The sequence below is a fragment of the Diabrotica virgifera genome, chromosome 9 (assembly GCF_917563875.1).
Source record: "Diabrotica virgifera virgifera chromosome 9, PGI_DIABVI_V3a".
In the NCBI taxonomy this organism is placed as follows: Eukaryota; Metazoa; Arthropoda; class Insecta; order Coleoptera; family Chrysomelidae; genus Diabrotica; species Diabrotica virgifera.
Genome location: NC_065451.1, coordinates 202,272,365 through 202,298,898, shown reverse-complemented (window position 1 = coordinate 202,298,898; position 26,534 = coordinate 202,272,365). Strand labels below are relative to the sequence as shown.

The 26,534-nt window shown below is 33.5% G+C and overlaps 1 protein-coding gene across 7 annotated transcripts in view; it reads right to left on the bottom strand.

The window, feature by feature from the left end:
• Positions 1–26,534, bottom strand: part of LOC114336846 (restin homolog) — a 169,696-nt gene that overhangs the window by 109,670 nt on the left and 33,492 nt on the right. For 2 of the 7 annotated variants that reach the window (XM_028287233.1, XM_028287234.1), the window contains exon 1: positions 20,444–20,687. The exons of the other annotated variants lie outside the window; for them this stretch is intronic. In XM_028287233.1, coding sequence (XP_028143034.1) covers positions 20,444–20,453 — 10 coding nt within the window. In that variant the 5' untranslated portion in view covers positions 20,454–20,687. Of the gene's footprint in view, positions 1–20,443; positions 20,688–26,534 lie in introns of those variants that run through there. 7 annotated transcript variants of the gene reach the window in all.

The window sequence follows — 26,534 nt, the reverse complement described above, 5'->3', positions numbered from 1 at the left end:
TTGGAACAAAAACTGGAACAGTGGAGACAAACTCTGGAGGAAAAAGGTTTAAAACTTAGTAGGACAAAAACAGAGTATTTGGAATGTTCATTTAAAGTTGGAGCTACTACAAATAAAATGGTATCTTTGGATGGTGAAATGATTGTGAAAATCAATAGTTTTAAGTACTTAGGATCGGTATTACAGAGTAATGGAGAAATAGATGGAGATGCACGCAGTAGAATTAGGACTGGATGGATGAAGTGGAAAGAAGCGAGTGGTGTGTTGTGTGACAGAAAAATTCCAATGAAGCTGAAGGGAAAATTCTATAAAACAGCCATAAGACCGGCTATGATGTACGGAACTGAATGTTGGGCAGTGAAAAAGAAAGAGGAACAACAAATGCATGTGGCGGAAATGAGAATGCTTAGATGGATGAGTGGAGTGACAAAGAAGGATAAAATTAGAAACGAGTATATTAGAGGAAGTCTAGGTGTGGCACCAATTGATGCCAAAATGAGAGAGCATAGGTTAAGATGGTTTGGTCATGTTCAACGTCGAGACGTTAATCACCCAATACGAAGAATAGCTGAAGTGCAGATTCCTGGAAGGAGTAGGAGAGGAAGACCAAAGAAGACCTGGGGGGAGACGATAAGGCAGGACATGTTGGTAAAGGGGATTAACATTGATATGACCCAAGATAGAATTGTGTGGAGAAATGCAATTAGGGAAGCTGACCCCGCATAGGGATAAGGCAAAGAGAATGATGAATATGTCTCAATGATGAAAAGCAAAATTAACAATTTTGATAATCAAACTAGAGATATTCAAACAAATAATTTTTTACTTCGTGAATTAATCTGATTCACTGATAAAATCAGAATACTTCATTATCTTCGACAGTGTTGTCGTCCAAACTGTTTAGGTTCGATGTTATTGCCTTTGCTTCGTCAGAAAATGGCAAGAATGGCAAGATTTTCTTCACAGATGTCAAAGTCTATCAATTTAAAAAGCGACATAAAAGAACTAAAGACTGAAGTAATCCATCATAATTTATAAATAGACACCATTTCCGAGATATTTATTGACAAACATATATTAATATACTTTACTAAATTGTAGTGGACGGATGCATAATGACCTTTTAATAGCGTAATTGCCAATTTATTCCATCATTGTCACTAATTGGGTCGATTACCCTTGTCGAATGCATTTCTTGGGTTTGATAAAGACTTAAGAACCCACACGAATAAAGAAAACTAACACACGCAAACAGAATATTACAATTTGGACATTAACAGAGACTTAAATCCACGGAGAAAGAGCGATATCAATAATTGTTACTGACATATAAATTTAACTCAATTATAAAGCAAATTTAACATGAAATGTATTTTCTAGCTTAACTCGAAATTTCACGTCAATGATCTCAAGCTCAATCAACTTTAGACTATGTGTTTTAAGGCAAGCAAAATTTTTTTTTAAATACCTACGCATTACTACCACCTTCCTCGAGGCACTTAAGAGTGGAAGGTTATGCTGCAAAATTTTTCATCAAGTTATCACGAAAAAGTATAAAGTGTTAGATTTTTTCTAAGTCGCGACTACTCCCGGGTTAATAATTACAGCTTGGCACTACGGCACCACCTTGGCATGCTTAAAAATAATTATTAATCAATTTCGTTTTGAGGCAATATGATCCATTCCTTTACAAGACGATCTTGAAGACCTTGTCTAGTATGAATATTGTGCAAATAAAGAGCAACTCATATCTGAAGGATATCCCATACATGCTCGATGGGATTAAGATCTGGCAATTGTGTTAACCTGTGTAAAAGTATCCTCATTATTAAATCAATCTCTTACCGTTTCTGCTGCTGCAGTGGAAAGTAGAAGGATAACAGGTTCTAAGATACGATCAATATATTGATGTTGATTCAAAGTGCCCTCTACAGGAACGGCACAGTTCGATAATAAACAAATATTCCATTCCAGATCATAACTTGTAGACTACTATAAAACAAGATACTAAGAAAAGTATATGGCCCGGTGCAAGAGCGGCACATGGAGAACCAGGAGAAACGACGAGGTTAATGAACTGAATGAAGGGAAAAATCAAAGACTGTCATGGTTGGGACATGTTCAGCGACAAGAAGATACAAAAACGACAAAGAAAATATTACAATGGAAACCGGTAGGAAGGCGAAAAAAAGAAAGACCCATAAAGAGATGGTTGGATGACGTGGAAGACGACTGAAAACCATGAATATAAGACAATGGAGGAGAAGGGCACAAGAGAGATCTGAATGGAAGGACATAGACAGACAGGCAAAGACCCATCCAAGGTTATGATGCCAAAAGAGGAAGAAGAAGATATTGACGAACGCCCTGTACATTCCTGCCTCTCCCTTGTCGACCAGCTCCTCTCCAAACTCTCACTCTTCTTGAATCAGGGTAGAGACAAAACCTTGCTTCATTTGTGGATAACACAGAACTCCATTCTTGTATGGCCATGTTGTTGTGCCCACCTTGGAAACTCTCAAAGGACGTCTGACGTGCAGGCCAGTTTTATGTAATTTTTTCATGTATAGAAAAAGCTAAGAGGTCTAGCTGATCCTAGAATCGTTGCCTGAAGCGGGCTGTCTTCTGAAGTACTTGAAACACCAAATCCAATAATACGACTTTATTAACTCTGATCCGGGAGGGGTCTTATACAATGGTGATAGTAACGCGGCTTATAATGTAATAAATACCGCATTAATCGCCGAGACAGAAGACGATCTCCAAAGATTAACACACATCTTTAATACAATAGCCAAGAAATATTACATGATAATATCAGCAGAAAAAACCAAATGTCAAAAAGTGCCACAAAATTAGTTTTTATCAAGGTAGAACGTATATTCCGTTTGAATATAAACTTGATAACACACTAGATTGTGTTAATACAATAAGAGATCTTGGAATACTGTTTGACAAATCGCTAAAATTCGCAGATCATATCGATTCTATTATTTCAAAGGCATTACAGATGCTTGGCTTCATGAAACGAAACTGCTATGATTTTAAAAGTCCCAATACCCTAAAATTGTTATACTGTTCTCTTGTTAGACCTCACTTGGAATACTGTTGTAGTATTTGGTCACCTTACTGTTTACGCAGAAAAAATAGAAAAAGTTCAAAATAAATTCCTTAGGTTTTTTTTATTTAAAATTAGAGCTATTAATAGGACTAACAGGTTTTACAGTTATGCCGAAATTAGAGCATATATAAATATCAATACCCTGGAAGAACGTCGTTATCACCATGATTGGAAAATTCTGTATAGTTTGTTAAATGGTACAGCAAATAGTCATTATTTATTGTCTAAGGTTGGTTTTAAAGTTCCTTCAAACAGTACTCGAAATACAGTTGAAACCACTTTCCATGTACCATTTCATCGATGTAATTATGGCCTCAATGAACCTATAACTAGAATGTTACGTCTAGCAAATCAAAATACTGAGAGGCTTAATTTTAGTTCCACACCTAACCAATTTATACAGTTGGAAAAATGAAAGAATACCCATGAACGAACATATAAAACACGCTGTATTTTCCTGTCACCGTGTCATACAAAAAATTGGCCAGCGCAAGTACATGTAATAATTATTATTACATGTACTTGCGCTGGGCAATTTTCTTTGTGACACGGTGACAGGAAAATACAGCGTGTTTTATAATATGTTCGTTCATAGGTATTCTTTCATTTTTCCGACTGTACGCGACTTGCAACAAATTAATATTGCCTCTTAATTGTTTTGTCTTGTCCACCTTTACCAGTCTGTTTCTAATTTGTTCTGTATGTAATTTATTTCTCTTAACTATTTTAACTATTATATTTTATGTGTTATAAATATATATGATTTATATTTAGTATCTACTAAATGGTTCCAAAATTTGTAAAAAAAATTGTAACTGTATTGGGCTTGTCCCGTGGAAATAAAAAAACAAATGTATGACAACATCTAAATACCCACTACGATGTAAAATTGAAATTGATGGGAAAATAATAAAGCAGGAAGTAAGGTTTAGATATCTGGGAAAAGATATAACTAGTTACGGAGATGTTGAAGAAGAAGTACGACAACAAAGCTTAAAAGCAAGTAAAGCGGCGGGATCTCTTAATGACACAATCTGGAAGAACAAACACCTATAAGACAAGACATAAAAGCAAGAATCTATAAAGCAACAATTAGACCTATATTGACATACACGGCGGAGACAAGACCTGACACATCTAAAACGAGACGACTACTAGAAACAACAGAGATGAAAATACTTCGAAGAATATCAGGGAAAAGTCTGTTGGATAGGGAGAGAAGCGAAAACATAAGAAGAGCATGCAATGTAGAAGACATACATGGATGGGTGACAAAACGGAAAGAGAAGTGAAACGAACACATTAGTAGAATGGCAGAGGATAGCATAGTACGAATAGCACGAGATAAGTCACCAAATGGACAAATAAGTATTGGCAGACCAAGAAAGAGACGGTGCGATAATTTAAACAATTTAGGAGGCTAATATTGAAGAAGAAACAGGCTATAAGGCCTACATACAAGGAAGAAGAAGAAGTGATTTCAAGAAGAATATGTCGGGTGCTTCATTATGTATTGAAAGGCAATATTAATTTTTTTTTAGGCGAAATTATTAAGAAAACAAGTAGTTTCGAAAATAATAAACAGGTAATTCGTAAGATAATGGTTTAAAATTGACTGTGAACAAAAATAAACACATTACTTTTCAAAAACAAACAGTCCATTATTTTTATTGCTCAAACACGACAATACAATTAAAAGTTTTTTTTAACTTTTATTCCAAAGTCTTCCAAGTCTATTCAACTTTTTAGTATTGTCTTCACGGCGGAATAAGCAGAGAAACTACTTTTCTTTACCGCAACGTTAAAAAAGAACAATACATATATTTATGTTTTCATTACATCATCTTCTATTTTCAAAATTTATATAATTTGCACAAGGTGACTAAGTTGAATAAAGTTATTGTTCGCGACTCAGATGTAGATTTTATACCATATTTTTTTGCGAAAACAACATAGTAACAAACTATTTATCAACCAAGGTATTTATAAAAAACCTGAATCTAAATTATTACCATATTACATTTTTTATAATTCTACTTTTTAAGAATCTGTCAATATTCTTGTTTGAGATTAATGCCAACTATAACGATAATTTATTAGAAAAGTTTTAATTGTTATTGTTAATACCCAAAATCAAATGTTTATCGTCGGCAATCGGTATTTTAATGAATATTTTGAATATGTATAATGAAATTGAAGAATTGAGGACAAAAACCCAATAAAAAAACTAATAAAATAATTATCTTGTCACCGTTAAATTTTAATTTAAATAAGGACTGTGAACAAAAATCTATTCAAATAGACAATGCCATCTTACGGTACTATGTTACTAACACAAGACAGGACGACATTCAGCATCCCCAAGACGATTATACCTACGTGCATCCCCAAGACGAAATACATACATGTGTATAAATAGAATGACAGACAGAGACAGGATAGGACAAAATATGACGGTCAACACCTTCAATTTCGAAAGAGTACCACTGATTCAATAAAATTGTGTTTTGAATAGGAAAGTTTTGAGGTAGTTCTGATTTTTTTCATTATATATGGATTTTGGGCTGAATCCGAATATATAGAGATATACCAATGTGTCTAAAACGTAGAGTTTATGACAAATGTATCTTGCCTGTAACTAGATATGGACTGGAGACCATGGCCTTTACAAAGAAAACCTTAGAGCAGCTCAGTACAACTCAAAGAGCGATGGAGAGGGCCATGCTAGGGATTAGTTTGAGAGACAAAATTCGAAATATCGACATTCGTGAAAGAACAAAGATTACTGATGTCGCAGAACGTATAGCAAGGCTCAAGTGGCAATGGGTCGGACATGTTGCCCGAGATAATCCCGAAAAATGGACACAGAGACTAACAAACTGGAGACCAAGAGAGAACAGGCGATTAGTAGGCAGACCGCAGAAGAGGTGGGCAGGTGATATCAAACAAGTCGCGGGCAAACAGTGGATGAGAATTGCCAAGAGTAGAAATCGATGGAAGCAAATGGAAGAGGCCTATGTCCAGCAGTGGACGAACACAGGCTGAAGAAGAAGAAGAAGAATCCGAATATGAGGTTTGCGGACAAAATTTCTTGCCGGAACATTGAAAAAATCGCGAAAAAAGCGAAAAATTTCAGCTTTTTTCCGCTTTTTTGCTCAAATATCGAAAAATATTAACTTTTAGTAAATGGTCTGCTAACAGAAATTAAAGTACTTGAAATTATCTACAAATATCACTATTTACTTTTTTTTTTTCAGATAAACCGTTCGGTCTAAAGTACAAGTTGAAAATTGTCAATTTTTAACGGTCTAGGCCAAACCCACTTTTTACATTCCAAAACTTTATTTTTTATTAGAATGCTGTCATTTGATAAATTTCTCCTAGTTTTCTGTACAAATAATAAATGTTAGTTCATAGGTATGGTATGTCTCTTGTGACAGCTTCCATGAGTCCATTCCATCCTAAGTGGCCGAGAATGTCTCTGCTTTTCCCTTAGAGCCACAGAAGATCAGGCACAGATGAAGTCACAGTTTCAGTTGGTGTGAACATTTCCATCGGATCTGTTATTTTGATTTCTGATAAACCTTGAGGTTTTGTCCTTTTAAAATGAATTAGTTGAACAGCTCCCTGACTTCCATAAACCTAAGGCGCGGGTTTCTTTTTTATCCGAGGAATGGATTGCTTAGGAGCTACTGCATGTTTTGGTGCAATACAAGAAATACTACATATGACGTGAAAAGTGTGGTATTCGTTGATTGTATGTACGTTAAAATCAGCGTTATCGTACACCTGCTGTGTAAAGCACGGCAGGTCAATATTCTGCGGATCGCCTGCGAATGCTGACACTTCCAGGCGAACAGCTTCTGTATAGGATGAACAAAACCCCAAAGAGGAAACTACATCAACCTTGAGCCGTACTTTTTGTAGAGAAAACGGCCAACCCTGCAAGAAATGGTGAGACCAACTATCTGGGCCTTACTGCCGCTACAAGACTTTGGGCAAGCGCGTTGCTTATCTGGAAGTGTCATCAATCGCAGGCGATCCCCAGAAAATTGACCAGCCGTGCTTTACACAACAGGTGTACGAAAACGCTGATTTTAACCCTTTCTATGAGAGGCCTTAATTTGCATGTTGGTCCCTCAATCCCAAAGGTTTTTTCATGCTTAGAGTCCCATTGCCTTATATATACGTCGCATATAAATAAACAAATAAGTGACCAAAACATGTTTTATTGAGTTTTTTTTAACCAAGTTAAACTTGAAAAAATGTAGCTAACTTAAAAAAATAATGTAATGTAAATTAACATTAAAAGTTTTCTTTTGTGTGGTACTCCTCAAAACATGACACTACGCAAAGGCCGACTCCGCATCTTGCACAAATGTATCTCGATTCGCTTCTTTTTTTTTCTGATATTTTCTGTGGCTGCACACGCTTCACCTCCTAGCAGCTACCTATAAGCGTTGCCACCAGTGCTACAATATAGCATATATCTAAAATATTTTTTTTTTTATTAACTCCATTGAGTACAACAATCTGCCCATTGGGCATTAAGCATTTGTTATGGTAAAAAATATAGACATGTAGAGAGTTACTCCAGTGAGTAACCTCTTTACAATTCTAAAACTAAAATTTTATCAGTCTGAATACACTTTTGATTACGTTCAGTTGGTTAAGTCGGACGGCAGTTGCCGTTTTAGTCTACGCACTTCAAAGACGTCCCGCACATTTAATTGGCTGCACACGCTTCACCTCCTAGCAGCTACCTATAAGCGTTGCCACCAGTGCTACAATATAGCATATATTTAAAATATGTGCACCAATATATACGGCAATGGGTCCGCATGACCTGTCTTAGGTGCCAACATTTTGAGGCTTTGCGTTAGCGTACATACAATCGACGGATACCACACTTTTTACGCCATGGGTGGCATTTCTTGTATTGCACCAAAACATGCAATAGCTCCTAACCAATCCATTCCTCGGCTAAAAACTCAACCCGCAGCTGAGATTTATGGAAGTCATAGAGCTGTTCAACTAATACATTTTGAAAAGACAAAACCTCAAGATTTATCAGAAATTCAAGATCCGAAGGGAATGTTTACACCAACTGAAACTGTGACTCCATCTGTGTCTCATCTTCTGTGGCTCTAAGGGAAAAGCAGAGACATTCTCGGTATTTTAGGATGGAATGGACTCATGGAAGCTGTGAGAAGAGACATACCCTATTCATATTATGAACTAACATTGATTATTTGTATAGAAAACTAGGAGAAATTTATCAAATGACAGCATTCTAATAAAAACTAAAGTTTTGGAATGTAAAAAGTGGGTTTTGCCGAGACCGTTAAAAATTGGCAATTTTCAACTTGCACTTTAGACCGAACGGTTCGCATCTAAACATTCCGTATATGTATTTGGACCATAGGAGTTTTCTTTTGGTTCGTTGCAGCACGCGGTAATATTTTAACCAATAGGCGGCGAGGTTCCAGATGCATATACGGAATGTTAGTCGGTCCCAAATTCATATACGGAATGTTAAATATCGTACACCGAAAAAGATAAGTTTTTTTAGAGTCTTTTAAAAGGAGATTGATTTTAAAATACTTGTTACTGTATTATTTCTGTAAATATGTTTTGTTTTATTTCCTATTGCATTGTGTTATTTCTCTTTAATTATTTAATAATACAAAAAAAAAAACGAATAAAGTCCTTTATAAAAGGTATTTATTTAAAATCCCTAAAAAGGGCTAAGGGCTACATCACAGAACTAGTTTTCGATTGGTTGACCAATTATTATCAGTACCTTCCTAAAATGAATATAACCTGATACAATGATGCAAAGGTTCTAAAATTTTGACTACGGTTAAAAAAAGTTGTAGGTTATACTCACGTGACCTTACCATGCTAACCATCAAAATATAATATTACAAATTTTATTTACATATATATTACATAATTACAAATATTTTGGTGGTTAGCATGTAAGATCATGTGAGTATAACCCACAACTTTTTTTTAACCGTAATCAAAATTTTAAAACCTTTGCACCATTTTATAAGATTATATTCATCTGAATATAATCACACACACTTATTACACAGCTGAAACAGATCTAAACATACTTAACAACACGTGCAAGTCATTAAAAATTCTGAGAAAGCGAAACCTTAGTCAAATAAAGAAATATGTCTCTCAAATCTATACCATCCCATTTATGAATTTCGCACCAAATAGGTACCTAATCATTGTTTTATTTTTCTTTAATAATACATTAATAAAATAGGTATTCTAAAATCAGTCTCCTTTAACTGATTAATAAAAAGTCCCATTTTTTGGTCTACGAATAATTAACATTCCGCATATGAATTTCGCACCAAATAACGTTCGAAATACAATAATTGTTTTATTTTTATTTAATAATAGAGTAACAAGTATTTTAAAATCAATCTCCTTTTAAAAGACTCTAAAAAAACTTATCTTTTTCGGTGTACGATATTTAACATTCCGTATATGAATTTGGGACCGACTAACTCTGGAACCTCGCCGCCTATTGGTTAAAATATTACAGCGTGCTGCAACGAACCAATAGAAAACTCCTATGGTCCAAATACATATACGGAATGTTTAGATGCGAACGGTTCGTCTGAGAAAAAAAATAAATAGTGATATTTGCAGATAATTTTAAGTACTTTAATTTATGTTAACAGACCATTTACTAAAAGTTAATAGTTTTCGAGGTTTGAGCAAAAAAGCGGAAAAAAGCTGAAATTTTTCGCTTTTTTCGCGATTTTTTCAATGTTCCGGCAAGAAATTTTGTCCGCTAACCTCATATTCGGATTCAGCAGCCCAAAATCCATATATAATGAAAAAAATCAGAACTACCCCAAAACTTTCCCACTAGGGAGCTCGTAGAGTACAAATTCGCTGAATCACACGTTTTAAGTATCTGGGGGCCGTAATCACAGAATCCGTAAATCAAAAAATCTTACGAGAAGTTCAAAGATCAAAATCTATAAATCCATCGTCAGACCTGTACTAACATATGGTTGCGAAACGTGGACCATGACCAAATCAAACGAAGAAAAGCTCATACGTTTTGAACGAAAAATACTTGGAAAAATTTTCGGACCTCACCACATCATCACAAACCAGTGTAGGATCAGAACAATATCGAATTAAAAGCATTCTACAATGACGCCGATATTGTCCAAGAAATTAAATCACAGACTGGTACGAGAGGAGATTCCTATAGGCAAAAGACCACTCTGACGTCCCAGAATGCGATGGAGAGATAACATCCAAACAGAGCTCCGAAAAAATGAACAGTCCATTTGACCCTAGGCTGATGGAAGGCCGAACAAATTGGAAGAAAGTTGTACAGTCAGCCAGGACCCACCCCGGGTTGTAGCGCTATGTGATGCTGATGAAGACGATTATACTTGGATCATCATCATTCTCTCTGCCTTATCCCTATGCGGGGTCGGCTTCACTAATTGCATTTTTCCACACAATTCTATCTTGGGTCATATCAATGGCAATCCCCTTTACCAACATGTCCTGCCTTATCGTCTCCCCCCAGGTCTTCTTTGGTCTTCCTCTCCTACTCCTTCCAGGAATCTGCACTTCAGCTATTCTTCGTATTGGGTGATTAACGTCTCGACGTTGAACATGACCAAACCATCTTAACCTATGCTCTCTCATTTTGGCATCAATTGGTGCCACACCTAGACTTCCCCTAATATACTCATTTCTAATTTTATCCTTCTTTGTCACTCCACTCATCCATCTAAGCATTCTCATTTCCGCCACATGCATTCGTTGTTCCTCTTTCTTCTTCACTGCCCAACATTCAGTTCCGTACATCATAGCCGGCATTATGGCTGTTTTATAGAATTTTCCCTTCAGCTTCATTGGAATTTTTCTGTCACAGAACACACCACTCGCTTCTTTCCACTTCATCCATCCAGCCCTAATTCTACTGCATGCATCTCCATTTATTTCTCCATTACTCTGTAATACTGATCCCAGGTACTTAAAACTATTGCTTTTTACAATCAGTTCACCATCCAAAGATACCATTTTATTTGTAGTAACTCCATCTTTCAATGAACATTCCAAATACTCTGTATTTGTCCTACTAAGTTTTAAACCTTTTTCCACCAGAGCTTGCCTCCACTGTTCCAGTTTTTGTTCTAAGTATCTTTCACAATTTCCTACTAACACGACATCATCAGCATACATTAAGCACCATGAAATGTTACCCTGTAGTTTCGCTGTTATCTGGTCCAAAACTAATGAGAATAAATACGGACTAAGCACAGAGCCTTGGTGCAATCCTACTTTCACATGAAATTTATCAGTCTCCCCCACACCTGTCCTAACACTAGTCGTTACTCCCTCATACATATCCCTCACAATCTTTACATATTCACCAGGTACTCCTTTCTTATTGAGTGCCCACCACAGAATCTCTCGAGGAACTCTATCATATGCTTTCTCAAGATCAATGAATACCATATGAGCGTTTGTTTCTTTACTTCTGTATTTTTCCATCAACTGCCTTATAATGAAAATTGCATCTGTTGTTGATCTGCCCTGCATAAAGCCAAATTGATTCTCGGATATTTTGGTCTCTTCACGTATCCGTCTATCAATTACTCTTTCTCATATTTTCATGGTGTGGCTAAGCAGTTTTATAGCCCTGTAGTTTTTACATTGTTGTATATCTCCCTTGTTTTTGTAAACAGGTACCAGTATACTGCTTCTCCATTCGTCTGGCATTTGTCCAACTTCCATAATTCTATTAAATAATAGACCTGCTAGCCACCTTGTTCCTGTCTCTCCCAATGCTCTCCATACTTCCCCAGGAATATCATCTGGTCCTACCGCTTTTCCTTTCTTTATTTTTTGAAGCGCTTGAGCCACTTCCTCGTTTGTTATTTTGGTGACCATTGCTGCTACTGTCTCCGTTGACTATACAGGTTGTCTGTCAAATTTTTCCTTTAATAAGCTGTCAAAGTACTTTCTCCTGGAGAAAGTATACACTGCTTGGATATCACCAGAAAATAGATAATGGTATTATATAGACTTTATCTTGAAAAAAACCGTTGAAAGAGTGTTGTTAAAGATTTTAAGACTTATTCGGGAAAAGATTGTAATAGTGACCATCAATTTTTATCAGCTGAATTCCACTTGAATAAGAAACAGTCCAAAAACAAGAAATACCTCAAGTAAATGGCATCTAAGTTTAAGAATGGTCTAAGACAGCGGTTCTCAACCACCGTGTCACGACACACTAGTGTGCCGGAAGAACCTATCAGGTGTGTCGCGAGATTTACGAATACGATATTTTTATTTATATTTTTTTACTTGTTATAATATACCCATTATGCATTCAACCATTTTTTTAACTATTAGGTATATACCACGTTATACCAATCAATAAGTGCAATAAAGTATAAAGAGTTAATATATTCATCTGTACTTACCTACCACTAGCAAAAATTTGTACATATAAGGGTGTCGCGAATCTGTAAGGAGTACGTTTTAGTGCGTCGCTGAGTAAAAAAGGTTGAGAACCGCTGGTCTAAGATACAATGATCCGTACAAAAAAGCCGCAATGCAGAAGCTGTCTGACCTCAAACAATCATTAAAACCAAAAAAGTCCTCAAACAACATATTGACAACAACAAAATCCATATTGGATAATGCCGCGAAAGACATTAAGAGTGATAGAGAAGAAAGAAGGAAACAATGAGCAACAGACAAAAAACAATAATTATTGTTTAATCATTGTTAAATGTCATTTTCGGACTTATTTTTTTACTTCTTCCTCTTCACTCCAGTTAAGTTAAAATAATACTTTATAAAGTACGACAGGATGACATAGAATTAAAATATTAACATAGTATTAAAAATTTCCATGAATAATTAAAAAATACTTCTAGTAGGGGACGCAAGGATGCTAAATTGGCAGTTACTAAAACGTTACGGCTACCTATTGGGACGTGAAGATTAGGTCCTAAAACCAAAAAAAGTTAAGCTAAGTTTTCCATTTTTCACAGTGGGGACTTTCCATTTTTTTTAATTTAATTTTCCATGTCCCACAATCGTTTTTTCCGATTATAGCGCGATCTATCCATAATTTGAACAAATATCTCGAATAAAAGTTACTTATTTTTACGTAAGGAATCCAAATCTGCAATAAAAAATGGGGACTCCTATGTATGATTTTAAGGTAACCCCACCCCACCTCCGTGAGGTGCCATTCGATAGATCTTTCAAAAATATTGAATACGTATTTTTTAGTTTTTCAATCTGACGTTCATTTCGCGAAATATTCGTTTTTTTTTGTGACACTTTGTGACTCGCCCATTTTCTTACGCCCCGCTCAAATAGTCCGATTTTTAAAATATACACTGTTTTGCATATACCTATACTTAGGTACCTTATCTTAATCTGACGATTTCTAGTTTTTCTAAGGATAGATTTTTCTTCGGATCCCTGTAACGAACTCCCCTGTATTAAAAGCCAATATACAAGGTGTTCCGAAAAGATTGGTCATAAATTATACCACAGATTTTGGGGTCAAAAATAGGATGATTCAACCTCACTTACCTATATACAATAGTGCACACAAAAAAAAGTTACAGCCCTTTGAAGTTACAAAATGAAAATCGATTTTTTTCCATATATCGAAAACTTTTACAGATTTTTTATTGAAAATGGACATGTGGCATTCTTATGGCAGCAATATCTTAAAAAAAAATTAAAGTGAAATTTGTGCACCCCATAAAAATGTTATGGGGGTTTTATTCCCTTAAACCCACCCAAACTTTTGTGTACGTTCCAATTAAATTATTATTGTGGTACCATTAGTTAAACACGTTTTTAAAACTTTTTTGCCTACTAGTATTTTTTCCATAAGCCAGTTTTTATCGAGATGCGGCTTCTTTTTCAATATTTTTACGTAAAAATTTTATGGGGGTTTTGTTCCTTTAAACCCCCCAAATGTTTGTGTACGTTCCAATTAAACTATTATTGTAGCACCATTAGTTAAACACAGTGTTTTTAAGACTTTTGCCTCTTAGTATTTTTTTATAAGTCACCTTTTATCGATATGAATATAATCTTTTTCAAAATATACCTAAAAAGTAAGTTATAATAAATTTTCAGATTCATATACTTAACCATAATACAAATATGTGGTGGATTCGACAAATATTCAAAATATCTCGATAAACACTGACTTATCGAAAAAGTACTAAGAGGCAAAAAAGTTTTAGAAACATTGTGTTTAACTAATGGTACCGCAGTAATAGTTTAATTGGAACGTACACAAACATTTGGGGGGTTTAAAGGAACAAAACCCCCATAAAATTTTTAAATACATTAAAAAGAAGCCGCATCTCGATAAAAACTGGCTTATCGAAAAAATAGTAAGAGGCAAAAAAGTTTTAAAAACGTTGTGTTTAACTAATAATGGTACCACAATAATGAATTAATTGGAAGGTACACAAAAGTTTTGGGGGGGTTTAGGGGAACAAAACCCCCATAAAATTTTATGGGGTGGACAAATTTTACTATAATTTTGTTTTAAGATTTTCCTACCATAAGAATGATACATGTCCATTTTCAATAAAAAATCTCTAATAGTTTTCGATATATTGAAAAAAATCGATTTTCACTTTGTAACTTCAAAGGGCTGTAACTTTTTTTATGAGCACATTTGTACTAAGGTTAGGTTTAACCGAACTATTTTTGATCCCAGAATGTGTGGTATAATTTATGACCAATCTTTTCGGGACACCCTGTATAGTAGGGGTACATTTTTACAGAATACAAGGTTTATTCCCATGTGATTTTCTGACTCGCTGGAGTAACTGCAAAAATCCCAGCTTGGATTCCCCTACCATTCGTTCTTATTCGTAAATATTTTATACAGAAAAATTTAATTTTACAATTAAATTATTAAATACAGTTGACCTTATTGATAACCATGCGATTGTACAGTTTTATCTATAGATATTTGTCATATTTAAAATTAAATAAGGTATAAAACCATCAATTAAGTTTAGTAGAAAAATGCCAATGAAAAGTTAGCGATGTCAAAAAAGTTTAAAAGTACTGCATATAATCATCAGTCGATTGGATTTTTTTTTGTCCCGATGCGATACAGACTTTAACCACGTCTAGTAATAATTATTTACTTCCTGCTATAATAAGTGCGTTCGCGGGAGCCTGTCGGCAACTAGTCGGCGACAAATTAGCAGCAAAACGCATGCGCACTTTAAAATGATATAAATAATAAGTGCGTTCGCGGGTGCCTGTCGGCGACAAATTAGCAGCAAAACGCATGCGCACTTTAAAATGATATAAATAATATCGTTTATAGATAAATAATCAAGGTATATTTACCTATTATAATTGAATAATTAGTTATTAATATTAATTAAAAGTAAATATACCTTGTTTATTTATCTATTAACGATATTATTTATATTAAATGGAGTTAGAAATTGTCGGCGACAATTTGTCAACTGTACCCGCGAACGCACCTATTATCGTTAATAGATAAATATACAAGGTATATTTACCTAGTAAAATTTAATAATTAATTATTAATATTAATTAAAAGTAAATAGGTTTGTTCGTAGTACGCTCCAATCGATCAGCAACCGTTGCCAACCATCAGACGCATGCGCAGTTAACAGTTAGCGCTGCGCAGTTAACAGTTCGAGTTCGTAGACTACGAACGCGCTTGCGTCTGACGGTTGGCAACGGTTGCTGATCGTTCTACGAACAAACCTAATATACCTTGTATATTTATTTATTAACGGTATTATTTATATTAAGTGAGGTTAGAAATTGTCGGCGACAATTTGTCAACTGTGCCCGCGAACGCACCTATTGTGTCTCGTTTCTCATAAAACGCATTTATCGGTCATTCTGTTCTATTTTTAAACGTTTTTAAAACTACTAAAAAAAATTGAACAAAAAAATAATCTTATAAAAATTGGTAAGTACCTACGATGAAGTTGACACCAAAAGAGCGAAATAAAAATATAAAAGTATCAAGAATTAAATGTATCGAAGTCAAGAACAATAAAAAGTACAAGAAAATTAGTCAAAATAAAAAATTTTGGATCCGCAACCCCAGTAATGGGGTTGCGATTTGATGCTGCATTTGCGCATGATTTTATAAAACAATAAGAGGCAAACAATTTAACGCTGATAGATTTAAAAGAGAAACAAACTGAAAATAAACCAAACGATCAGTAGGAGCATACAACGAGAAGCAAAGGCAAACAAAACCCATCTATATAGGCCCAAGAATATAGTAATTTTGGAGTAGGCTTTATCATAAATGAAAGGATCATAAAAAATCAAGATTTCAGATCAAGTAGATTATAAAAAGTGAAAAATAATATCGCTAAAAAATAAATAAGTTATACAAATTTAAGCATTATATGAAGATACCACCAAAGAATATTAAGTCTATATTCTTTGATACCACTTAAGCTATCGAAGAACATAATATAACCTGCGCCTGCTTAAAAGTGATAATTATTCTAGATTACTTTAACGGAAAACTGGGTAAAAAACTAAACATGGCAAAAATTTAAATATGAAATTTGTGTTATGGCGAAAGAAACAACACTACAAATAGAGGAAACACGGTAATGGACTATCTACAGGAAAAAACCACGTAATCCAGACTGAAAATAGCTACAATGTATGAATACTTAGCAAGTATAATCACAAACAACGGAAAAGTAAATTTATAAATAACAAATAGAACAAAGGAATGTATCATACAGTAAGATAAGAATATACGGTATAATAGAAGAAGAATATTTGAAATGACAAAATGGGACAAATAACAAGAAACGAGATAATTAGGAAAATGAACAATCAGGAATAGCCCAATAAATGACCGTTTTGGAGTGTATTAATTGTCAGGGGCAACTTCGAATTGCATGAAAATTTGGATTTAGGTTCTACTTACCCTCCACTTCAAAGTTGAATTTGTGCCGTTGGTTGCTTTTACTTGGGGAGTGACAGCACCCCTTCTCGGGGGTGAAAAACCTGTGTTTAAAATAAGCCCGGAAATGCATAAATTGACAGATTATGAGCAACTTTCGTTCTATAAAGTTTTTTACTTAAGTCAATACTTTTCGAGTTATTCACGATTGAAAATGTTGATTTTTTGACAAAAAAACTACCGTTTTCAGACCGTTTTTCGCAAATAACTCAAAAAGTAAATATTTTATAGAAAAAAATATTCTTAGCAAAAGTGTAGCTTATAAAAAAACAAAAAAAGGGTGTATCAGTGAAGTATTTAAATTGAGTAAAAGCAAAGTTGCAGGTCATGAAAAATACGTTATTATTCGTCTAATTCCAAATCGAATAATTCAACCTAAAATCACTGAAAATTTAAGCACTTTTCGGGAAAAGCTTAGTAACATTCTTAAAGTATCTAAAAAAAGCTGTATATTTGTTTTTTGCAAAAGTTTCTAGCACCAAAAATAAACGAGTTACACTAAAAAAAAGCTGGCTCCTTTTTTTGGTAAAAAACATTGTGAAAACCTCCCTCTATTTAGCACCCTAAATAGAATTAATCGTTACTGCTTTACCATTTATTTTAACTGTATGTGTATTGTTTATATGATCTGTAAGTTTGATTGGTTTGATGTGCTTATTTTTGAAAAAATTTGGTTTTAAAATAAAAAAAACTTTTCTAAAAATTTTTGAAAAATTTCCTTTTTTCAAAATAACTTAAGAAGTATTAGTGATAAGAAAAATCTTAAAGAGTAAAAAAATGTAGGTTTTGCTATTATTAATATGCTAGTTTCATTTTGTTTTTCCGCAAGACAAAAATTGTTTAAGATATGGCTGTTCAAAATTGGCATACACTCGTGATTAGTGACCCGTTCTGGTTTTTTCAACTATAACTCTTTCAAAAATAAGCACTTTAAACCGGTGAGACTGACAGATCATATAAAAAATAGATAATTAAGTAAACTGTTTGTAAAGCGGTAGCGATTAATTTCATTTGGGGAGCTAAACACAGGGAGATTTTCATTTTTTTTTTAACAAAAAAAGAAGAGGGCCAACTTTATTTTGAGCGTAACTCGCTTACTTTTAATGCTAGAAACTTTTATAAACAATTAAAATAAAGATTTTTATAAACACTTTAAAAAAGTATAAATGGGTTTTTTCCGAAAACCCTTGAAATATTCGATTTGGAATTAGACGAATAAGAACGTATTTTTCATGAGCTACAACTTTGTTTTGTCTCGATTGATACGCTTTACTGATACACCATTTTTTTCGGTTTTTTATAAGCTACACTTTTGCTAAGGATAATTTTTTCGATCAAATATTTACTTTTTGAGTTATTTGCGACAAACCGTCTGAAAACGTAGTTTTTTTGTCGAAAAATAAACATTTTCAATCGCAAATAACTCGAAAAGTGTTGACTTACATAAAAAACTCAGAACAAAAGTTACTTAGAATCAGTCAATTTATCCATTTCTGGTCTTATCTTGAACGTATGTTTTTTCACCCCTGAGAAGGGGTGACTGTCACCTCCCACGTAAAAGCAACCAACGGCACAATTTCAACTTTAAAGTGGAGGGTAAGAAGAACCTAAATCCAAATGTTCATGCAATTCGGAGTTACCAATTTATCTGGTACAATTGAACACGGTAGAATAAAAAAATTAATAGATGAAACAAAAAATTCCACAATAAAGGAAAAAAGTCGAACCAAGAAATAAATGGATAAGTACAGCAAATTGTTCACGGAATGCTCACGGAGCTTGCAAAAGCAGCTGAAGAGGTTGGTTTGCAAATAAATAAAGACAAAACCAAAATGATGACTGACTTGGTGTTGGGGAGGATCAATAACACTCGAAGACAATATCATAGAAGAAATAAGTCAATATCGATATCTCGGACACGAGATAACAATGTTTTCAAATAAAATAAGTCCAAAATATTCATAGGAAGTGGATACAATAAGTTCTAAACTTTTATTTAGACATTCAGTGCTGTCGCCTGGGGGAGGGGGGGGCAAAGGCCTCCTTTATTTAGATGGACTTACCCAAGTTTTTTTATGTATTTTAACCCGTAGAACACGAATTTTTTGGGTAACAGTTAATCCGGTTATCGATAAGATTGTTATAAACAAAGAACTTGCAGAATTACATAACAGCAATTTTTCGCAAAACCAAACATTTTTTTGTATTTTTTGGGCCATTCTAAGGAAAAAATGTTCTTACAAGTTTTTTCATATGATGCATAGTTTTCGAAATAAACGCGGTTGAACTTTCAAAAAATCGAAAAATTGCAATTTTTGAAACAGAATAACTTTTGATTAAAAAATAAAATAGCAATTCTGCTTGTAGCATTTGAAAGTTCAAGTCAAATTATACCGATTTTGATTATATCCATTGTTAAAAATTAATTTTTTTATTGTTTAACAATAAAAAAATAATTTTTAGCAATGTAAATAATCAAGACCGGTATAATTTGACTTGAACTTTCAAATGCTACAAGCAGAATTTTTTAATCAAAAGTTATTCGGGTTCAAAAATTGCAATTTTTCGATTTTTTGAAGGTTCAACCGCGTTTATCTCGAAAACTATGCATCATACGAAAAAACTTGTAAGCACATTTTTTATTTAGAATGACCCAAAAAATACAAAAAAAATGTTTTGCTTTGCTAAAAATTGCTGTTATGAAATTATGCAAGTTTTTTGTTTATAACGATCTTATCGACATCCCGATCATCTGTTACCCAAAAAATTCGTGTTCTACTGGCCATACATAAAAAAACGGTAAGTTCATCTAAATAAAGGAGACCGTTATACCCCCTGGCGACAGCACTAATTTTTTGAATTAAAAAAAATAACTTTTACTAGTATTTTTGAGCCTTGAAAATATTTTTTTAAATTTTTTCAGCTTTAGGTGATTTATAACTCAAAAGCGATGAACTATAGAGAAAAATTAAAAGAACTTTGCTGTTAAGAATAATAAAAAAAAAACAAAAAAAAAATTGTCCGTGCCGAAAAAGTTGATTTTTAAAATTTGTTTAAAAAAATTGTTTAAATAATATAAGACCATTTTTCTCATGATCGACCTCTTGAACCTTACTCTGGTGTATCTTTGAAAGTGATTATGCAAAAAAAATCTCATGGGAATATTTTTTCGAACAATCCCGAGATTTTTGCCTCGTTTAATAATAAAAGGTAATTCTAATAGTTAATAATAATTATTGACTTTTTATAGTTATTAATTAAACTCGTTAAAGACTCACCGTAATTCATGTTTCCTTATTAAAAGGCCACGAAGGGCACAACTATAATCACACAACTAAAAGCAAGACCCCACTAACCACTGCCTACTGAGATGCGAGGAGGTATGTTACTTTACTCAACAAAAACAAAACACTTTCTGTAGCACAAAAGAGGAATGACATAACAATAATAACAAAACGTTACTTGGACTTCACGCTCACTGGCAGAGGTGTAGAGTGTGGATGGGCGAGAGGATGGGGATTAACTAAAGATTATTATACTAATCTTGTAGATAAGCTACCTGATATGTATTTTTAAATAAAGATTAATTTGCATAGTTTATGGATCGGTGATAAGTAATAAAATTATTTCGAAAATGCGATAAAAATATTTTTTTAAATAACATTATATATTATGTAGAATGTAGACCAGGGCTCATCTATAAAAATATTAGTACATTTGGATGTTGAGAGGTGACTCAATTTATTTTTCTGCAGAAATTGCTTGAAAATAACTCATATAATAATATTTGAGTTATCCTCCCACTCAAAAAGGTCCGGAACATTGTTTAAATAATCAAAATGTCAAAAATGAAGGAAAAATTCGATTTTTTTTTTCGTTTTTTGATTATAACTTTAAAATTATTCATTTTCGAGAAAAGTTGCATCGACATAAAAGTTGCGTAATTAAATGTCCTACAATATAGGATTAACTGAAAGTTTTAAAAATTGTCACCCTTTTTGCATAATAGCAATAATTTCTAAAAAAAACATAAAAAAAACAAATATTCGCATTTTACGTTTTTCAACCATTTATGCTACATTTAGGACCTTCATATTTCACCTAGAAAAACTTTATGATATGATAAAACAATACTGTAAATTTCATTAAGATCGGTTTAATAGATTTTGCAAAATAAATTTTGCAATCCAGCTTTCGCAAAAAAAATTCATTTTTTCAAAATGTTGCAGCAGTGAAAATAAATCAGACAGCAAGTTGAATTTTTTTTACATATAAAATAATACTGCACCTTTCATTTGCAATTTGCAAAATTAAAATCGGTTAACTACCACAACGTCAGGATTTTTTTAAATAAACATTAATTTTTCGTGCTACGCGCAGGACAGCGGATACGTTCGCTATGATTGGGCATTCCAATGACCTTTGATAATGATTGATAAATTTTAGTACATTTTGAAATAAATAAATAAATTTGTTATTGCAAAATAAAAACACATACTGTCTTTTAAAATAACACTTTTTTTAGCAAAAACTTTCTTTGTTCATATATTTTAACTTAGAAAATAAAAAAGTTTTATTTTTAAACATATGCAATTGTTTAAACAATTTTTCACAAACAATAATCAAATTAGTTTGATTTTTGTGGAATTAAAATATGAACATACAACAAAATATAGAGTAAGAAAATAATATATTAGATAAAGATTGGAAGAATTCTTAGTGGAAATCAACTTGTGTGAATCGAACACCGCTGTCCTGCGCGTAGCACCAAAAATTAATGTTTATTTAAAAAATTCCTGACGCCGTGGTAGTTAACCTATTTTAATTTTGCAAATTGCAAATGAAAGGTATGGCATTCTTCTATTTGTAAAAAATTTTTTAACTTACTATCTGCATTATTTTCAGTCCAGCAACATTTTGAAAAAAATGAATTTTTTTGCGAAAGCTGGATTGCAAAATTTATTTTGCAAAATCTGTTAAACCGATCTTAACTAAATTTACACTTACACTGTTGTTTTAACATATCATAAAGTTTTTCTGGATGAAATATGAAGGCCCTATGTTTACCAGAAATGGTTGAAAAACGTAAAATGCGAATACTTGTTTTTTATGTTTTTTTTCGCAATTATTGCTATTTTGCAACAAGGGTAACAATTTTAAAAAATTGTAACCAATCTTATATTGTAGAAAATTTAATTACGCAACTTTTGTTTTAGTGCTACTTTTCTCGGAAGTGGATACTTTTATAAAGAAAAAAATCGAATTTTTCCTTCATTTTTTGACATTTTGAATATTTATACAATGCTCCGGACCTTTTTGAGTGGGAGGATAGCTCAATTATTATTATATGGGTTAATTCCAAGCAATTTCTGCAAAAAAATTAGAGTCACCTCTCAACGTCCATCTCAAAACAGATCCGCCCTGGACTAATACGGAATGTAGAATTTTTATTCTATTGTAAGGTGTATTTGAACAAAATAAGTTGATTTATTTGTAAAACTGTATTTTGGAAAAAATTTTCATCTGGGATTTTCGAATTGTGATTGGTCAACCATTTACTTTTTTCCCGTAGTTAGTTCTTCTACTGCTTCCTGGATTATTTTCTCCGAATACAAATTGAACAAAGTAGGAGACAGGACACAGCTCTGCCTGACGCCCCTCTCAATTTGTATTTCATTTGAAAGTATCCCCACTACTAAAATAAGAAAATCTACGGTTTCGTTTTGATTTAAATCTGTCTCCCTTCATCCTCCGATAGTACTATTTCTAGGTCTACCTGTTGTCAAGTAGGCTCTGAGGAAGACAAATTTACACCAACACGACCGTAGTTTCTCGATATAAATTAAAACTATTTATATCGCAGTATGGTTAGAACGCCCTCTAACGAGAAATAAGTGAAATGAATTTCGACTCGATTCAATTTCTCTGTTTAACCCAGGTATGACAATACCAAAAGGCACCTTTAGGAAAATATTCCAATTTACAGTTCAGAGAACCTGTATGTAACGAGTCTGTGTACTCTAATACAGAGTATGGCATTAGTAAAATAAGAAAATCTACGGTTTGATTTTGATTTAAATCTGTCTCCCTCCATCCTCCGATAGTACTATTTCTAGGTCTACCTGTTGTCAAGGCGGCTCTGAGGAAGACAAATTTACACCAACACGACTGTAGTTTCTCGTAGTTTTCCCACTACTTTTAATTTAAAAACCGGCAAAGTATTTTTTTATGAAATAATACGGTTTTGAGTGACTGTATACAAAGATGATCACCGAAATAGAGTAGAAGATAAGCAATGAAAAGCTTTTTTGTCCCTTGTAAAATTATCTAAGTAGTAGCTATCCATTTTTTGAATTATAGCAACAATTATGCCAGCTTCTCAAAGTAAGCGTCCCTTTAGCAACTACCTAACCTACGGCACTGAAAAAACTTGACCGATTGTCGTGTTTACAACATTCAGAAAAACTTCTTTAAGAATAATTAATTGCCTCCTACGAAAGAGTTGTGGACTGTGTAGTCGTGAATACGGAACCTTGACGAACCCAAATCGACACATTCTTAGATACAGTAGGTGATAAACGAGAAAAATAACAAAATGTTACTCAACTTCATGCAAAGATGTCATTTCTGTTACCTGTATCATTTTGAAGATCGCTAGAGAAATGGTACAGTGTCAAGATCGTTATATTCTTTTATTTCCTGTATCGCACATCCCGTTCTAAACCGTAGCAACTCAAAATATTAAAACTTTACAGAAGAGCGATTATTTCCTAAATATTTTTTTTATCTTTTTATAAATAAGTACTTTTGTATCAATAGTTTACCTGTGTACCAATGGGCTACAGTATAGGAAAATTGTTTGTTAAAAGAAAATATCAACTAAAAACGACATTTTGATTCGAAATAATGCAGTTTTCCTCCAAAAAATTTGATTTACGACACTTCTTCCCAAAAGAAACGTTAAAACATGATGTTACATAATCGCTTTTTGAATTAATACTTTTTTAATACGTTTTTCCTGTCACACAAGTTCGCATGATACTGTTTGTACCGGACCATAAGCTTTGATTTTTAATTGTGGTATCGTTTCGCTTCACCTCCTGAAATATTTTTAAAGTTACGTTAGGTATTACAGGTTTCTGAGGAAAAAGATGATGCATAATGCATTTTGTTGATGAGAAACACAAACACAAAACAAAAATTATTTTATGATAAACACAAAAATTATTATTTTTTAGTTAATACACTTTTGAACGGGATATGCGATATAGTACAATGATGGTACCTTGTTATAGGTCTGTTTTACAATAATATGTCCAATTCAAAATATGAATTTGGACGACACAAATTTTGCAAGGCATGCGACGTTTTTGATTCTTGATCTCAGATTTGTGGCTCTTCTCATTTGTTCTTAAATAATCGTAACATTTACTTCACATTGCTTCTACGTCCTATGATCCTACCCCAATTATTCCTGGATCCCGCGTACCAATAAAAAGTTTATTAATAGCAAGCTGAAAATTTGTTAATAGCTTAACGGTGTCTAGTTGGACAAACTTTGATGTACGGGAACACTGGAACAGGGGAAGTTTTGATTGTGGAACAGGTTTCGAACGTCAGACTACGAAAACGTCCCATGTATTTTGTCGGACAGAACTTCCAATTGATTTGTTACCCTTTCATTAAACTCGCATGCAAAAATCAGACGGCTATTTATCACCAACATAATTCCTGCCGTTTGACATGTTCTACGTGTCTTATGGTAGGGGAGCCCAAGCGGGGATTTTTGCAGTTACTCGAGCGCGTCAGATTATCATATGGGGAGAAACCTGGTGCCCTGCAGATGTACCTCTACCATATATTAGCTCTTAATGCAGGGGAGTTCGTTAAGGGGGGCCCGAAAAAAAATATATCCTTAAAAAAACTCGAAATTGTCAGATTAAGATAAGGTAAGTGAAGTACATGCAAAAGAGTGTATATTTCAAAGATCTGACGATTTGAGCCGTGCGTAAGGAAATGGGTGTGTCCCAAAGTTTCACAAGAAATAAGCGAATATTTCGCGAAAGGAATGACAGATCAAAAAACTAAAAAATATGTTCTCAATATTTTTTAAAAATTTATCGAATGATACCAAACACGATTTCTCACGGAGAGGGGTGGGGGGTAAATTTAATATTTTAAATACGAATCTCGCCATATTTCGCGAAATGAACATCAGATCGAAAAACTGTCAAATACACTTATTTAATATTTTTGAAAAATCTATCGAATGGCATCAAATACGACCCCACACGGGGGTGGGGTGGGGGGTTACTTTAAAATATTAAATAGGAGCCCCCATTTTTTATTGCAGATTTGGCGAAAAAATAAGTAACTTTTATTCGAAACATTTTTTCGAATTATGCATAGATGGCGTTATAATCGGAAAAACCGATTGTTGGAAATGGAAAATTAAATTAAAAAATGGCAAACGCCCACTAAAATGGAAAACTTTACTTAACTTTTTTGGTTTTAGGACCTACTCTTCACAACCCAATAGGTCCCCATAACGCTCGAGTGACTGCACATTTAGCATACTTTGCTTCCCTACCATTACTTATTAAAATGTCCAACATGTTTGTCGGACAAACATTTTTTTCATATATTATATAAGTAAATTTTGCTATTGAATGAACTTAAAAAACAACCTGCTAGTTTTCCCAATTGTAAACTTGTCAGGATGACTAGTTCCACGATAAAAATCACGTTCCACGATTAAAACTTCCCCTGTTCCAGTGTTCCCGTACATCAAAGTTTGTCCGACTACCGTTAAGCTATTCAAACATTTTCAGCTTGCTATTAAGTAATAAACTTTTTTTTGGTACGCGGGATTCAGGCCTAAATTAGATTATCATCTAGAAACGTCCACAGAGAAAAAGAATATGTTCTGACAGACTTCATTTTTTCGTTGCCGGATTTTTTCATTTTCATGGCGCCGTATATTAAATGTATAATTGACAGAAGCACACCTGTTGACTAGTCACATTGTAAGCTTAAGCTTACACACCCACTTCGAAAAACATACAATAGTCCAGGCTGTATCGTCGCCCCCGTTAGGTAAATTATTCCGATTCGATTTTTTTGCACAAACTTACTCAAAAACAAGTCCTTATAACAAATCCATAGGGAGCCAGGAGATACCATGGTCGAAAAATTGTTTAAACAATTTTTTTAAACAAATTCACAAAAATAATTTTTTCACGTCGAACAAAATTTTTTAGATCATTTGGGTCATTGTGAGCAAAAAAGGTCTCTTGTGATTTTTCTCTAAAATTGATTGTTGTCGAGTTATACGCGATTTAAACGCGAAATAGCCATTTTCAAGGCTTA